General features: G+C 40.9%; 1 protein-coding gene across 2 annotated transcripts in view; it reads left to right on the forward strand.

Annotated features, from left to right (window-relative positions):
* Positions 1-18,591, forward strand: part of LOC121185911 (AT-rich interactive domain-containing protein 3B-like) — a 46,999-nt gene that overhangs the window by 17,261 nt on the left and 11,147 nt on the right. For both annotated transcript variants that reach the window (XM_041044554.1, XM_041044468.1), the window contains exons 3-4: positions 3,536-3,610; positions 4,220-4,292. In XM_041044554.1, the coding sequence (XP_040900488.1) occupies positions 3,536-3,610; positions 4,220-4,292 (148 nt within the window). The remainder of the gene's footprint in view (positions 1-3,535; positions 3,611-4,219; positions 4,293-18,591) is intronic.

The raw sequence follows: 18,591 nt of genomic DNA on the forward strand, positions 1-18,591 counted from the left end.
GGAGACAGAGAGGAGGCACAGCTTGCTTATATATATGAAGGCTTCTGTTCATCCTCCACCCAGCGTACACACACACACACACACTAGCATGCACAGGCAGTGCACATGTTTAATGCTTTATTTGAATATTATAATTTCATTTGACCTAATTGGAATTGTAGTTTGCATACATGCACTCTCTTGGCTTAAAGAACTACTTATAATGTAAAAGAAATTAAAAAACTGCAGTAACAAAGGCACTTAGAAGACCAACATAAACATTAAGAGGGACATGTCAATCATTTTATATAATTTAATTATGAGTTTCATCTGGCAAGCCAAGGCTTGTACGTCTCTGTAATGAATGTAAGTAGGGTGTGGGAATTTCTTTTTTAAAGAAGTCATTTCTGGGTGGAGCACTGGATGTGATGAAGGGGCTGAGGTGACTGATCATAAGGAGTGGTCCCAAAACATCAGTATCCACTCTAACTTGACAAAAAGCAACATAGTGTTAACATTCCTCAGCTGACCAAGGTCCCAATTCAAGAGCCAACATGTCTATTCATGGTTAACGGCTTCCATGTTCCAATTACTGTGCTTTTTTGAGCTAGCTAGAGACGCAGACAGGTTTTCTATAGATGCAGTTGAACTTATTTGCCTTGTGAGAGAAAAATGTACACTCCCAGATCCAATGACATGGAATCAGACCTAGAGACCAAAACTTTAGTATAAAAAATAAATGAAGCAAAAAGTTAAATTTAAAAAATTATTAATTAAATTGAACCAATACAATTTTAACATTTAATATGTGATTTCCATTATTTCAATACATTTTCCAAATTATAGAAATCAAGATAATTGATACTTAAAACATTATTAATTTTGTCTTTGTCTCCCACCACGCACCTTGAAGAAAAATATGTCAAAATTAACTCTTTGTATGCTTTGCATAATATGAATCCCAGTAATCCTCTAAATCAGTTCTTTAATTAATGTGACAACCAGACACAAATGATCCAGTTTTGTACCATCTTATCTACTACAGTCGCCTCAGAAAATGTATGTAAAATAGAGGAGGGGATGGACCAGGAAGTCAAAGTCTGGCACTGACTGGACAGTGTTCTGTCACTTTAGACCTTTGTTCTGTGTTGATGTCAGGAACACCTTGACCCCTGTACTCCCATAACACAGAGTGTCCCTCAGGGAGGCATGAGTGTGTGTATGTGTGTGTGTGTGTGTAGTTGTACGTGTGGCTTGTGTATAAACACATTTGTATCCCCCTAACAATTCCAAGGCCTGTAACCCAGCACTTACTGCCTGTTTCTTTTGATGTTGCATCTAATTCTGGTGAGCTGGGAGTTAATTCTACTGTTGGAAGGTTCATTTACTCAGGATAAGAGCGTCAGTTAAATGAAACAGAGTTGGGTTCACATGGGTCTTCCTTTTGTTGAGAATATTCTCTCTAAATAATAATTTAGATAAATGGATTTGAGGGTTTGACTTAAGAGTTTTATCAAATGTGAAATTAACACAAACGTTTATCTGTTAAAAACTGGTATTAACATTCTGTACACAGAATAAATTTATACTTGGAAGATTAGCAAAACAACAAAAAAGAACTTGCTAACAAGCAGAATGATGGTGTTTCCCATGTAGCTATATGACTCCTTGTTTGGTTACTGTCAGTAAGATTACACAGTGTCGACCTCTGAGCCATTGAATAGGGAACATCCAATGCTTATAAAAGGTGCCAAATGCAAGTTTTTTTCATGCAGGAGCAAGCATGTGAGATTATATATATGGTTGTAATCTGAATTATCTTCTGCTTTAATCATTTGTAATGGTTAAAGGTTAACAAAGGTGGTCAAATTGTGTGCAAAGGTCTGTAGGGCCTCCAGAAGTTCCACACTGTGTATTTACCTTTATAGGACAATCCTGTTGTAATCTCTATGACATTTTGTAAGTTGACAGCAAAATGTATTTTGATTAGGACTGAGCTGTATTTGTAGATTATGTTTCATCTCAAGATATCAACTGAGTGGCCAATGTGATAAAAATAATTTATTCTTTATAGTTATAACTGATATAATTCTGACTAGTAGTCTACAGGTATGTGAAAATGTGAACATTGAACTTTGGTGGACTTTTCAACCAAAATTACTATTCAATATGAAGTGGGAGCTATTCTACCTATTCTACCATTCTTCGAACCTACCTTCTGGTGGTAGTAATGTGTTGCTTACCACCAGGTGCCGATAAAAACTGGAAAATATATTTTTTAAGACAAAACAAGAGTTGCATAAACTGTTCATATGAGAAGAATTTTTCAGTGTTGTGAGTATGCAAGTTCATTTCCACCCTTATGAAAAGTAATATTTAATATTTAGGAGACATTTAAGTATGTGTGAAACTGAGTCTTGGCTGTTCTAAATCTAAGATGTCACCTTTTGGAACAGTAGTCTACTTTGAAACATACCATTTGCAGTGGGTTTGCAAGTTGATGGCTGATGAGTATTTGTTCAGGGAGTATGAATGTTGACAACCGTTACACATACAGAGAGTGAGAGGGTGAAAATGACTTGCTCTCGAGGGCCTTGACAACCTTTGCCCTCCTGGCTCTCGTTTCAGGCCATGTAATTGCCACTGACCAATGGGCTCCTGGTTGAAACTAGAACCCTGGCTGCAGCCATTAACGTCCCCCGCCAAATGGATCTTGTTTTGATTCCTGATGCTTTTATAGGTTTTGTCTTTAGGAGACATTCCTGGTCGGCACATACCGTGCACCCCTTTCTGCTCCTATTTTCCTTCCTTCCCATCTTGTGGGGCCATTGCCCCCCTTCCTGCACTCACAAACATACACACAGCCATGATCAGCCTTTGCTCGTGTGTGTGTGTGTGCACTCAGGCTACTGACCAGCCCACCCTCCCCTGGCCCCTCCTGACAGCCAGCTACACTCCATGAACTTGGCCACCCATCACAGCTGCGTTAAGATTGAAGGATGGGGGGCCCTTGTATCCAGCTGGGTCGGAAGACATGGGTGGGGGCAGGGCAGGCCCAGATGCAGATGGTTTAGGTCAAATGGAGATGTTTGAGGATGAAGGGGGAGGGGACACAGAAGCTCAGGGGCACAATAACTCCAGAGGTTACTCCTCCAACCCCTGGAAAAATGCATTCTTAGAGTTTGAGTATATATTAGTTTTCATGTGTTTGTGTTGCTGAATGTTGGCAACGAGCATAGAGTTTAGAGTTAAGTCAGTTGTTTTAGCCCTACATGAACTTTCTGACCTACAGCCAGTGTCAACCTGATGGAGACTTTACAGATGAATTAGAAATTAGAATTCAGCTACATTTGCAGCTACAGTTGTAGTGGAACCAAACAACCCCCCCACTTCACCCTGGCCAGTTATTGCATGTTGTTGCATGTCATGCTCCTCTCTCTCCATGTTTTCTGTCTTAAATATAAAAATATAATAGATGTAATGTAATGTACGTATTTGTAAGCACTTTCTGTTTGTTCACTGACTTCATCTGTGTTGTCTCTCTTGTCTGTTGTAGAATGGGAGTGCAGGCTGGGCGGATGAGGCTGACAGTAACAGAGGGAGAGGAGAGGCCTCCAGAGACTTTGCTAAGGTGAGCACTTTGAAAATGTGATCACCGGTTGGCTTCAATAATATTCATTTTTATAGAAGTCAGACTAGTGGAAATCATAAATAGGTTAACGTTTTGAAGCATTCTCAACATGCAGAGCTCTAAATATATCTCCATGGCCCTGAAACTCCAATCCAACTTCAAAGAACTAGCACTGACAAAGAATGACGGATGCATCGCCTCATGTTGCCTCACCTCTTCTGTTAGAAGTTGCACTTGAGCACACAACAGTGATAACAACCAACGGTCAGCTGGCCATTGACATGCATGTATGTTCTTTGCTTGTCTGAGAGTAAAGAACTAGTCAGTATTTCTGCTGCAAGGAACATTGCAACCACAACAAATTAGACACCCATTTTAATGCCACGGTGAATCTGATTAAACAGTAAAAATAGAGAATATGTCCGATAAAAATTCCTAATTAAATGGTTTTCTATGCTGGGAAGGGCAAAAGTGTAAAATAAAAGAGAAACTGCATTGAAGACCGCACAGTGCATGAGGCTGAACAGCTAGACGGCTCCACTTCCTGGTACCATTTAACATGCTGAATGGGCAATAATGGCAATAATAAGCTTCTGTTTTCTCTTTCAGTTGTATGAGCTGGACAGTGACCCCAAAAGGAAGGAGTTTTTGGATGACCTCTTCACTTTCATGCAGAAAAGAGGTAAGAGAGCTCTTAAGAAAGCTACATTGTGTTAAGCAGCATTTGCTTCTTCACTATGTTCATGCCACCTTCACTTGTGCTGTCCACAGCAAAGATTTTCTTTTACTTATGTCATATCCAGCTGTTTGGCTTACATCTGAAAGTAGAGGTTCCGTTGGGATTAAGAGAGTTTCCTGAAGAAATAGTACATGTTAGAGGTTTGTGGAAATAGTTTGTCAGTGGGCTCCTGACTGAAATGCCTGTCTTTGCTCTATGGTTTCAGACTTTATATCCTGTTGACAATTCAATATATATTCTATTCTATTCTATTCAAGTCTATAACAGTTGCCACAGATGTGACATTGGCTGGAGTTAATTTCTCACCCTCTGCCTATGTGGAAAAAGCAAATACAATGACTTCCATTTCTTAAGAGTCATTTCCTGTCTCAGTGTGAGGAGGGGTTGCTGTTTTTTACAGGGCATCTGGAATTTCACTATAGATCGATTGGTGTTAGGCCTACAGTTCAAACTGTTTATTTGGTCCTACAATTGTTAGACCCCATTTAAACTGAGCAAGGAGAAATACAGTAGTACAAATTCCTTTGTGGCTTTGGTCCTCCAAACGTCTGTCATGGTTGTCATGTGTCTATGTCACTGATCAACTCAAAAAACATGCTGTAACTCTCACTGGCTAAGAAATCCTTAACTAATTCCTCTCCCCAGAGCAAAAGCCTTAAGGGGTCAGCAGGTGAGATCTGTCTCTGTTGATCTTGTGGCTCTGCAGTATCAGAGCCAAGAGGATCTAGAAGTGGTCTAACTTATTTAGTTGGCCAACAGCCGGGAAGGCTCAGCTGACCGCGTGCTGATTTTACACTGCCTACAAGACTCTGACCAGGGCAGCTAATGCACTTAGGCTTTTATCAGACAAAGCTGTTGCCAAGCCAGTTACATTGCTTGAGCAATACCTCCCATGGTGAATCACAGTGTTATTACAATGGTGCATACTTTACATTATGTTTTGGCAGGCTGTGATGGGTGGTGATGGTCTGTGAGTGTGTGTGTGGTTCATACTTCATTATGTTTTGTCACAGGCTATGATGGGTGATATAGTATGTATGTGAATGTGTATGTGATGCATAGTTTGTTTTGTCAGACTATGACGGATGATGATGGCGTGGCACATACATTTACATAGATGGGTCCATGTGCATCGACTCGCATGTGTGGGTACTTGTGTGCGTATGTTGGTGAACTCACATTCACAAGCAGCAGCTTGACAGTGTCTGGTGTGATCCTAGCGCCCGGAGGTCTTGTTTGGCAGGTGATGAATTAAGCCGAGTCAGAGAGAGGGAGGGACAGGATCTGTCAGGGTCCTGTTAGCATCTCTGTCCAGTGGCAGACGCTGGGAGTGGTTGGCTGACCCTTTACTCATGCTGGTCAGACAGAGGAATCCATCAAGCTGACTAAAATGCCACCTGACAGGAGATAACTGGCTGATTATAGTGCACCACGTCACATTGTTTTCACTAGATTTGCATGTACGTAAGGCAGCAAGAAATTTAAGACAATATTATAAGCGAGTCTGTTTTTTTACGTTTTGAACACCATAAATCTGAAATGAATTGTAAACCTGATTTTTAAATACTTAAAAAAAAAATTTGTAAAACTGTCCCAACTTAAAGGAAAGAAAACAAAACACTGATTCACTGGTAACAATTTGAATTAGAAAATTAGCCAAATTACATTTCCAGAGTGACTTAGAGTGAGCGCAACTGGAATCGGCTTGCATGGATCAAGTTCCTGTATCATCATCAGTACAAGTGACCAGTAGTGAGGGAGTGCAAGGGTCGGTGCCCGACAGCACTTGTAACAAATGTAACTGTGTCTCCACAGTGCTCATCTATAATGGACAAGTTTGAGGCAAAGGAAAATAATATGGTAAGAAGTGGAAGTAGTAATGATAGTAGTTTTTATTTGAGTGTTGTTCTCACAGTTATAACTGGAAAGATGAAAAATAAACCATGGTGCCTGAAGTATGGATGCAGGATGTCACAGTGACGTTGTCATTGACATGAGGAGACCTGATGCAACCATTGTACAGGTGGGTAGGATATAATTTCAGCTACTCTAGAGTGAGTGAGTTCTTCACCCCTCTTTTAAGACAAGTGGTGCTCGGCTGACCTCTGCTCTCTCTCAAACTGTAGTCTTAATCACAGGGAGCAAATTACTTGGCAGGATTCCCTTTTTGCTTTTAGTGCCCAGAGTATATGAGATGGAGAGCAAGCCTCACTAAGCTCTTCTTGATGGCAACCTCTAATTACTATGTATTTACTCCTCCTCCCATTTCACTTCATAGATGCGATGACAAGATTATTGCACTCTTTTTAATGAAATAGCATCTAGGAAACCTTTTTAATTCAGTGTCATTGTTATGTGTGATTTCCAAGAAAGGGAGAAAAAAACTTGCTGATATGGGAAAATGCACCCCAGTCATGTGACTGACTTCGCAAACAGAACGCTTAAAAAACCTCATGTCTTCAAGTAGATTTTTAGGTTAAGCGAAATCCAGCGGAATCTCTGGACAGAGAGACAAATGGTGAAGTGCTTTTCCCACCTCGTCGTGGGGCCTCCAGGCCTTGAGAGGAAAGCAACAGCGGAAGGAAAACTTACGAGGGATTCCCATTTCCTGCCTCTGCGCTTCAAAACAGGCACATGTGTGTGTGTGTGTGTGTTAATGGTTGAGGAATTTTAGCAGCTGTCCTAAATCCGTTCTGTGCATAAAGGGGCCCATTGGTGGGCTCTGCATCACAGAAATGGCAGAAGACTTGCATACAGACTCTCTCTACCTTTACATCCTTGTTTCTTATTCCTTTACTGACTACTCTTCTGTCATGTGAGATCAATAGAGGATCTTGGTGGTTTTTGTTAGATTAGTTGCTGGGTCCCTTTCGCTTTCACCACTGGCCTCTGTGCTGTTTTTTTGCTTGTAATTTTAGAGAACGAGCACACCCTCATTCAACCTCCTGTAAATGCACTAGTGCTGCCCATGTTGAAAGTGTGTGGGTGAGGAATATTATGGTTCATGAGTTACGCAGACATTACTGTTCATTATATCCATTACAGGTTTTACTCTTTCACCCCCACTGGGAACTCAGAGAAAAGCTTTGGTGGCTCGACGCCATTAACCACCTCAAAGATTTCGATTGAGCAGATGGGTGATTGTTTGTTTTGGTTTGACACCCAGCCACTTTCTCATTTGGGATGGGGGGGGGCAGGAGTTGGGCTTGTGAAGAGGTAATCAAGGGGGGAGCAGTAAGTGAAGCTGCGGGAGCTACGGGTGTGCAATAAAGACAAAGAAAAAAAGGAAGAAAATAAGAGAGTGATGCAGCCAACTGCCTGTCAGCGCTGTCCACTTGAGATGATTAATGGCCACAGGCTGTGATGGACAGAGGCAGAGAGAGAGAGACTCCTGTTCAGTGAAATCACCAGTCAAGACGGGAGGGAGTAACAGGAGGTAAAGACAAGTGTTTTAGCTCCTCCAGCCAGAGAGCCTCACACGCTGCGGTCAGGAAAGGCTCGAGCCATCCCAGTGTGACACTCTTAATTGGAAGTGTAGATTCAGCTTAAGAGGGACCACATGCTGTGCTATCGCTGCTTTAGAGTTATTTTAGGGGAAAATCCCTACCTACTAGATTTAGGTCTGTTAGCACTAATAAACTGGTAAGGCCTTGATAGGGCTGGAGAAAGATGTGTAGAATTAGAGGAGGAAGTAGGAGGGAAGGAAGGGGAGATGGCAATAATTACAAAGAAGATGTCTTTTTTTTTTCTTTATGTCAAACCTACTGTTGATGGCTCTGCTCTGTTCGTTCCTGTGAAGATTCACCGAGGCTGCCAGTAATGTTTTCAGGGGCCATGTAACAAATGGTTATTGGTGCGGTTTGGTTTCATCTAGTCAAAATATGGCAAGTCAATAAGTAATCATCATATTGGCCCTTTTCTTTTATTAAATGAATTAAATAAACACTGCCATTTTTACTACAGACAAGATGAGGAGGGCAGACCACTCTTATCTGTACAACTTGATCTGCAGCGAAAACAAATTAAGAAAGCTCAAGCTTCTGCCATTTTGTTCACCTCAAGAAAAGCCGGCTTTGTTTTTTTGAACAGGTTAAGCTGGATATTTTTTGTTGCATTTGTGGTACGGTAAGAGTGGCCTCCCAGCAGGACACTGGAGGAAGTTCCCTAACTGTAACCCTGAGACCAAGAGCTCTGTCCACACCAATTACACCATGAATGGGCTCTGGGGGATCTATGTATGCATTATATTACTCCCCCGGTCAGCCTCACACCGGCCCTCGTAACAGGCGGGCCCTCTGTACAAACACCACACTACAATAGGAACATTCTCTGGCTCTTTGATATGGCCTCATTTTCCTTTAGTTAACACCCCGCAACTTCTGGAAAATGGCAGCACCTGGTTGGTGTAACAACAAAAACAGAGGGTATTGTGAGCAACATTTGTCCATTTTTGGATAGTGTTGGACTCAGTGTGAAATGATTTGAAATGATTGAGATCAACATTTTGACCTGCTGCTTTACCCGACAACTATTACACAATAAATATAATAGCTGCAAATATAATCTGCAATTTGGTGATAAACTTATTTCAGCAAGTTCTTGTAATCTGACTCATTACAGATGTATTTCTCAAGATGGCTGCAGTTTATGAGGCCTGAGAAGCATGTTTCACATAGAATGCACCAATTTGGGAAATTACATTTTAACCTCTCTTGTCTATCTTTATTTCTGTCTCCATCCCTTTCCTCCTCCTCCTTGCCCCTACCCCATTCTCCTTCCCCCTCTGTTTATTGTGCTACAGTTACAACCACTGAAACTTGATAACACCATGGGGGATAGGGGCGGAGAGCCATGCCGTGGCCTGCTTGGTGAGGCCAGGGGGAGGAGGGGCTGGATTAAGGGGCCTCCTGTCCTACACGGGATGATTAATGATCTCCAAATAAGTGGGGGCCAACCTTTTTGATAGGGCAGCGCTGACGGACAGCAGACAAGAGAGTGACACTCGCGTGTCTGTATGTGTGAAAAGGGAGAAAAGAGAGGATGAAGGATGAAGGGGGCAGACATGGAAACCACAGTAGGAGACAAGGGCAGACGGAGTGCCAGGGTGACTGAGGGGAGGTTAAGGGAGGCATCTTCCAGCTTGTGTAGAAACAAGGCCACGCTCTTTCATCTCCCTTTGAAAGCAGTGGGCTGAAACTGACCAAGCTCACCAACCAGACAGAAAGATAATCAGGCAAACATATAAGAAAGCTAGAACTGGTAGCAAAGGGCCCCTACTCTCAGGAAAGGGTGGGGACCCAAATGATACAGAGATTCTAACCACTGCTTTCTAATCATTTCTCCTAGGCAGATTCCAGCTGTTCTTATTGGACACATCCTCTCCCTGTATTCGTGATCAAAGATTTTATGGTTACCGTGTTGATATGTTTGAGGTTTGAGATTATTGTTGCCTTTGGGGTAAACTCCACCCATTGGCTGGCAAATTACAGCCCAGCCATTGGAGACTGAGCCTATCTATGATGGTTATGCTCTTCTCTTCCTTCAAAACAAAAGGAAATAGTGGTTTTCCTGACGTTGTTGTCTGTGTGGGTGTGTTATGGGACTTCAGATTAAAATCTCGAGAGCCTTTTTTAGTTTTTATTTTTGTTTGTTTCTTACCAACCAAGACTATTCTTTGTGTCTCTTCCTCCCTCTGTCTCTTCATCCCAACCCCCAATCTGCACTGCATCCCTGTTATTTCCTCTGTCATTTAGCCAGACTGTTCCACAGCCGTGGATTGCCACTGTGCTGTCCATCTTTAATTACGACCATACTGTACAGGGATTTGAGTCTCTAAGCTGCAGAGCTGGGAGATTCTTAATCACCATGCTCATAAGTAACTGAGCAGGGACGGCAACGAGTGCAGGCCTCAAGCAGATTCATGCTTCCCAGCGAGGTCATCGGTCAGGGTAAAAATAACACTGGCTGCTCAGTTCATCTTTGCATCTTGTTTAGTCTTCAGTGGAATATATTTGCAAATACTGTTCAAAACACATGGGTGACTCAAATACGCATCTAGTGCTTGGGAAATCCAAGTCCAAGACAAGAATACATATCAAGACAGAATGGAAAAAGATGCATCCAAAGCCAATGGACTACACAGTTAAAACACGTTTTAAAACAAGTTGCTTTGTGAAGAGGGCATTGCACATCAAAAAAAGTGAAATATGCCTGAGACTCAATAGCACACAAACAACACCATTATATTAGAGCAACTTTTTAAAAGGCGTGAATTGAAAACAACCTAATGAGGCAAAAAGACATTTAGCTTTAAGGGAAAAAAATCCTGCCTGAAAGGCCTGACAGAGTAATGGTGTAAAGAAACTCAATCTTACTTAATGATGCAATTTTTTTAATGAATAAAAGTTATAGAAAGAAAATAGACAGAGGTAATAAGTAATAGTGTTTTATTAATTGTAAAATCAGTACAAATATCAAATGGACATAACTTTGGTATTAATTTGATGAATTCAACCTAGATTTAGGTGAGACATACAACTCCAGCTAGGACTGAACATTTTCAGAAATCAATTTTTTATACTTCCCTCCAAACATGTTTTCCGATCAATATCTCACCTAAATTTCTCAGGTGAGAAATCTAACTTTTTTCTACTTAAAATTATCTTTTTTTTGGGGGGTGGGGGGGTATTTTCTTAAGCTGTTCCGACATGAAGCTCTCCTGTGATCAACAAATTTCCCAAACTTTTGCCATCTCTGCATATCTGCGTGTCTTGCTTCTCCATCTGTGTCCTGTGTGTGCTCTTAAAGCAATGTTTCCTGGCCCCCACATCCCTGTGATGGATGGTATGAAATACATTACAGCCCCCAGAGGAGCCCTACACCAGTACAATAGCCCTGAGCTCACTTCCAGTACGGCTCTGCAGCAGTGTTGCATAAGCCACGCAGTAACAGAGATCTGAGTGCAAAGGGGCCTAATGGAAAACAAGACACTTGATTTGAGGGAAGAAATGGACATGAAACGCACACATGCTATTGCCACTTTGCCAGTGGCATTTTAGTTGATGTGATCATGTATGAATGTGCAAAGATAATTTTTCATTTTCAGCAACTAGGCTTAAAACTTGACTTTTCATGTTGTAGCATACAGTATGTCATGCTCCCTTTCCTTCTAAATGTTTTAAACCTCAGGTGTTTTAAATATATTAATTAGCAGTTCGCTTTTTTGATTTACAGGGTGCTTTTTAATGCAATCCATTGTTTGTAACATCAGAATGAAAGCACATTCTGCTGTTGACCTCATTTTAAGTCACTTTGCATTAAGAGCATCAGCTAAATCCCTGAAAGGTAAATGTATGACCCACTGTCATGGATTTAAAATGCCAAAAGTAATTAGCATTGATGGGAGTTAAAATTTCACAGATGAGTGTACAACCCCCCACATTCTCTTTCCCCTGTTTCAACATATCCCTCTTTCTCCTCGGCTTATAGCAGCTGATGTCTCCCGTATTGATCAGTGGTGCTGGGCTCGTCAGCTGATGGCTTTATCTGGGTGTCCATTGATTGAAGCAGTTAGCTGCGTTATAATGCTTGCTAGAAGGGAGAGGGAGTCCCCTCAATGCTGCACCTGCCAGTGAAGACATCACTGTCACCTACCTACACTGTAAATCAGCAATACCCAGTCTGAGTAGTGAACTGACACCAGTGTTGGTCACAGATGATCTCATTCTCATGGAGGAGATAGTGTAGTTTCTGATTTCAAACATTTCTCTTTTTACTTTAATTATTGTCTCTTTATGGTCTCTCCACTCTTTGTTGTTCCTTTCATTCGCTCTAAAGATTAATGTTTCCCCTGACTGTCTCTCTTTTGTTTCAAGCTAGTTGATTCGAAAAAGTTAAACCTAACCTCTGCAGCTTAATCACAGGAATCTGCAGTTGATGCCAAAGCCCCTCCCTCTATTATGTGCACAACATGCCATTGTCTTGTTGCTGTGACATATACATTCTTGACATTTCTTCAAAGATCAGAGATGGCTGTTTACAAGGGCAAACTGTTGGGGTTCCTTTTCTCTCACTTGATCTTCCAGTCAGATGCAAATATAGAGCAGAGGTCATCCACTATATTTGACCACAGGGTAAAGTTTTAAATTGTGTTGCGAAAAGGCACTGACATGAAATGCTCTGTCAAAACATGTTTTCCTGCTGAGGCTTTAGTATAAAGTGTTTCATATCTGATGCAAGAAACTTAAAAACTCCATGGACTTTCTTAAATGTGTTTACACACCAAACTGTTTTTAATAGCAATATTTCTGTTAAAATACATGTTGAAATTTTGTTGACTGTATACCTTTTAGTGTTTTCATGCTTGCTCTTGACTAGTTCAACTTGTGGATAGAAAACAACTTTCATTGACCTTTTCCTAACTGACTGTAACTCACAATACAGGCCTGTATCATCAGTGTTTGTAACTGCTGCATACGTCAACAAAGATTTTAACCTCACCCTGTTCAACAACCACGCTCTATAAATCTACTCATGTGCTGTTTACCCTTGCATCTTGTGTAAATTTCATTTTGACAATATTCATTATCTGTCCAATTACATTTATAGTTTGGATCTTTAAAGCCAGTCAAAACAAGTATGGGAGATGTATTTCAGAAGGAGGGGTGAGATAACAATATGTTTATACTCAAGGTTTATATCCAACCTTAATACTTTTTGAGTCATGACCAACTTTAGACACTTTTTGAAAAAGTTCTTGTCTAACTGTTTGTGTATGTGTTTCTACTCAGCAGAATAAGTGAGAAAAACCCAGGTACTGTATCAGCAATACAGTAACTTTTTTTTGACAATGACAAAGCCAGATTTACCAGAACTGTGCAGTGAGGGTGGGGAAATGTTCACACACTGAATGCATGGCTCATGTGTGAGCAATGCATGAGGCTTTAGTGGTTTCTATACAGGTGCACAACCTGTATAGAAACTGAAAATATGACATAGGAGAACACTTGCCTAAGGTCAAGCATTGAAATCAACCCCTCACAGTAGATCTGGGCAATGCAATAGATATTTTATTATCTGATTCATTTATGATAGAGTTAGTGTGCAGAATTCTGGTCTCACAGTAACACTCTCTGAACACTGGCCTCTGGCTAGTACATTGCATCACCTGCACAATTTCACTGATCAGCTCGATGCTTACGGAAGACAAACATTTCCAGATACTGGTTGGTTACCTTCAAATATGGCTGCAGGGTGGAGTAATTCAACCATATCTATGATAGTTTAGCCTGAAGCCCTAATGAGTTGGTGAAATAGCTGATACACATTGTATCTGACACATTAACTGAGCCAGTAATTTTCCTTTTTTATTAGACACATATATTTCACCCTATCAGGTCCCTTTCAACCATCAGATGTTCATCCATAACTTTATCTATATCCATCACTGTTCTATGAATTTTCATCTTACAATTGCAGCATTTAAGCAGTTGCTTGCTTTACATTGATTGGTTGAAGAGTTTTTTCTCCACTTGTCAGGGCTCACTGTGGAGGAAAACAGCTGAGATCCACTGTCTAACTAAATGATTGTATGCAATGATTTGTAAATTATATAGTGGTGGGTGTGTTCATGTAAACAGACCCGTTTTTTATTAATAAGAACAGAGATCCTGAGAAAACATATCAAAAACTAGTGACCGCCCTGCGATGGGATCATGCAGAATTGGTGTGTATGGTGCAATGGAACACACAGGCAGACATATAAACACCTGCCAAGTTACTCAAAATGACCTCTGTGGTAGTTACTGCTACAGTAGGTGTCTCATTTTGTAGCACAAGAGACATCAGCCATCTTTCTGTCCATCTATCCATTCGTGCATTCATCCATCTCTCTTGTCGGCTCCATATTGGCCCGTGTTGATTGGGGTCTAGTCAGTTGATCTGCTGGGTCTCTGGGGTTCGAGGGGACTTGGGTTACAGTTGGAGAGGTCATCTCACTTTTCGCGCCATCCAAGCTTTTCAATCCCCCTCCCCCTCTATTTCACCAGGTGACCCATCTTCATGACACACGGAGAAGGAGTCATATTTCTCTCTTTCTTTCTGTTCATCTCTACATACTTCATTTCCAAGATCCTTTTCTTTTATGACCGTCAGAAGATTAAGGCTGGACCAACAGTTCTTTAAACATAATATAAAACTGTATCAGGCTCATCAACGCAGAGATTTATTGCAAAATTGCACTTGACAAACTTCTAATCTTGTAATTGAAGTTCTAATAGTGTCATTATTTATAGTTTGATAGCCTCCCCACTGTGTGAAAAGCACCAATGAGATTTACAGCTTTTGGCTGTTGTTTGGAGCTTTGCCAGTTTTGCAGTGTTTCACACCATAGACTGAAGCTGTTGGAAATGCACAGAAGACGGCTTTTTAAATATACTGGCTGCCTGCTCACTGTAATAATTCTTACAAAGAGGCTACTCTCACTGCTTCCTGAGTAAATATAGCTTCAAGTGACTTATCCATCATCGAATGTTTGCTTTTTTCCCCCCTTAGCATTTGTTCTTTTTATTGAGACGGAAGGAAAACTGGAAGGAAGAGACAAGAGAGAAGGATCTGGAGATATTTGATCCTCCTGAAATAACAAGATGAATCTGAAATGTGTCTGTAGCATTTGTCAGACCCAGTAAAGAATCCAATGAGGGTGGTGCTCCAAACTAGGAGACAGTGTGTCTCATATCAAGATAATTACCTGAAAATCATAAATCTTATTCTTTATCTCATCATTAAAGGCATGTGTTAAGTCTGCTGGTGAAAAAGCTCTCAGTGTTTATGAGGTGATTTATTTGTTAATTTCTTTGCGCAGATGAACACAGTACCTTGTGTCTTATCCCTTTATTAAACTGTTTTTCGTATAGTCACATCATGCCTTGCCATGGCTTGATAATGTTGCACATTTTCTTTATGTCTCTGTAGATGGACACATGGCTTTACTGGATCCAGGGTTGTTGTTTTGTTGGTTGTCTTTACTTTGTGGGTTTAAATGCACATGTCCAGGGAAAGACTGTTTTCCTTTCTTATCAAATCATGATTAAGTACAGTTGGCACAAGCTAAATCGTTATTTCTTTCTCTCGCCTGTCTTTCCTCTCTCCCTTTGTTTGTCTCTCTGCCTTTCTCCCTCTGTCAATTCACATTAATTGCACTTTATTGACATGACAGGGAAGAAACCTGTGCAGCCAACGCTATAGACCATATCGACCAACATATTATAGACTTTATTAGACGACTGTTCCTGCCTTCCTGTGTCTCTGTCTGTGCCTCTACCAGCTGTGGCTTTAGCTTCATGCTTGGAATAGCGGTGTATCTATAGTGTAATGTTACATTTAACGTCCCTTCTGAGGAGGGTACATATCTTAACACTTGATATGAATTGGTCCGTCAGGCGAGTGGTGGCTCTGCCTGGACTAAAGATAGCAAATTCCATACACTCAAGGCTTTTTTACCTTTTATGTCCCTGGCCATGCATTAAAAATAAAACAAACATGCCCCAGCGTACAGCAGGGTCCTGACAATATTCTGCCCTGACATACGAACATATAAACTAAACAGCTTGGAGCTGCCCGACATAAAGTAAACTTCCAGCATGTGGAGCCCAGACACTCGTCTCTCCTGTCAGTGTCCTTCTGTCCAGTGTTAATGAAGGGTTTGGGCTGTTCTGTTTGGGCTAGTCTCTAGAAATTAAGCCATTTTTTGCAAACTATGGATGCAGGGTGTCAAACTTACTTTAGGGTGGATATGAATAAAATATTTAGGTGTGTCACCTAGTATATTTATCTATTTTTCTAAAAATATTATTTTTATTATTATTCTAAAAAATATGATATTATTAAGAATAAGAAATACTGAGTATGTAAACATACACAAAAATCTTCAATACCTGATCGTTAAGTAGTAATTCATAAATTCTGAATTAAAGCCCTTAAGGCAGTTTGAAATACCAGCACTAATGTTCATTGGTGCAGTTTGTGCTATCAAATTCTTAGTCCTCATGACATGTATTAACGCAGAAGGTGCTGTTGACAGTGGGCGATTGTGTTTCTTACGGTTTCTAACAGTTGCTCCAATGACCAAAATGAATGTACTTCAGTTGAATTGAATAAATAGTCTGAAGCGCAGAGAGAGAAATGTAGGCCTGGTTTGGTCTGAGCTGGCGTATAGATGTGGTAGTTGAAGTAGGAGGGAGGAGGAGGAGGAGTAGTAAAAGAGGAAGGTGTGGGTGGGTGGCTGGGCTCTGGGTGATCTGAAAGGACTCAGACACTGTCATGAGGCCAGGGGCTGTTTGTGTTGGCTGACACCTTCCTTACAGCAGTAATCCAGTCTTTCTCCAGCTGGCTTGCTACTACACCTCCCCCTTCCTTTTTTGCATCCTTCCTTCCCTTCCTCCTAGAGGTAACAAAAGGTATCTCTCTCTTCATTGATTTAAAAAAAAAAGAAATCTTTTTTCTTATCTCTGCTCATTTCCCTCTTTTCTTTTCTCCTCCCCGTTCTTCTTCTTTTCTCTCTCATGCTTTCCTGGCATCTGCATTCATGTCACTATTGAGTCCCAAAAAGCAGAATAATCCAACTGAATAATTCATGTGATCAAATTGATAACCACAATTAAAGCAACCAGAGACAATGAGACGATGTGGTGTTTCCTCCTCTCCCTCTCCTTTTTCCTGTCTTTCTTCGCTGTAGATGGAAGTGAAACCTCACACCAGCCAATGCTCATTCAGTAAAAAATTCATTTCCTGTGTGTTGTCCGCTGGAAGGCTGTCACTCTGTCACTTAATTATTTAAAAAATGCCCATCATGTGAAGTCAGCGATATTTAATTTGCCACTACTGGCGTCAGGGGCACCCAATTGATTTATTATAGAGGCCCTTTAATGTGAACAGCTGTTTCCTGCTAAAAATAGGTCAGGGGTCAGATAAAATGACCTTGTCCCACCCCCACCTCTTTTTCTTTTTTTTCTTTTTTTTTTGGGTCCTCACATTGAAATAGAAAGATGGGTCTGTAATGTGAGGTGGGAAATGTTAATTTTTTGATTAAGTGGACAGTCAATCTGTCACAGTTAAGTTTGTTCAAAGCATGGGACCAGTATTAGTGATTGGTGCAAATCGTGAATGTCTAATAAATATCTCCAGCCTCTGAAATGATGAATAAAATACCTTTTACTTGATTGCGTACTTTAGATTATAATAGAGTTTTCATGAACGTGCTTTAGTATCATTCTGCTGTGTCAGTCAAGAGATTCATTTTCCCAAAGTGTAAATGCTGTAAATCATTTCTACCCTTATGGGAAATTATCACAAAACATTAAATTTATCAAATATAAAGATAATTGATTATCTGCAGAAAATAACAGCTATACCATCTAATATCAAACTCTCTCCAAAACTATTATTCCCAGAAAAGCCTGAGTTGGTCAAACCCTAGACTGGAAGTTTGTCTTTCAGTTTTTTGAGCTGTCTCCTTCAGTCATGCTCATTGCCCTTTTTCTCCTCTGTCTGACTCTGTATCTGTGTCCCTTATCATTTGAAGTCTAGCCCTTTGAAGGCTAGCGGTGTGGCTCTTGTGTTCACAGTGTAAGTCGGAGGAAGGACTTAGGGAGTGGTTCAGGGGCCCTCAGCCGCGGCACTTCCCACCAGAGCGACCTCTGACCCCTGGTGCCATTAATCACTAGGCTCCTGATGGCCCTGTCCCAGGGGGAAAATCAGTCCGGGGCAAAGGATGATGGGAGGTGAAGCCTGCAGCCAATTACAGATTGCCTCAGAGCAGCCGAATGGACAAATCGCTGCTTTACAGAGAGATGAAATACCCAATAGTTGCCTGCTTGAGGCCTGCATGGCCTAATGCCACAACGTGGCCTCGTATCATTGACAATCATGTCGCCTCTAGTCTTCTTTAAAGAATAGTAAGCAGTGAGGTTGAAATGGAAACAGTAATAAGAGCAGAACAGAGTGCATGAAATCATACTGTTAGGCAGAGGAGTTGTGCTGCTAAGATCAAAAGAAATGTTTTGGACTGGTCTAATTAAGCCTGTTAGAGCTAAATGTCTCCAGGGTTGGAAATGGAGCAGATGTTGGACACCAAAAGCAGGCGGCACGTTGATTCTCTCAAATTAGGGAACTCTCTGGGTAACTGCCCAAGTGTTGGTAATGTGATTTTTGGTCAATTATGGCATTATCAAAGGTACTTTCCCAG

Source organism: Toxotes jaculatrix, chromosome 1, assembly GCF_017976425.1.
Source record: "Toxotes jaculatrix isolate fToxJac2 chromosome 1, fToxJac2.pri, whole genome shotgun sequence".
In the NCBI taxonomy this organism is placed as follows: Eukaryota; Metazoa; Chordata; class Actinopteri; family Toxotidae; genus Toxotes; species Toxotes jaculatrix.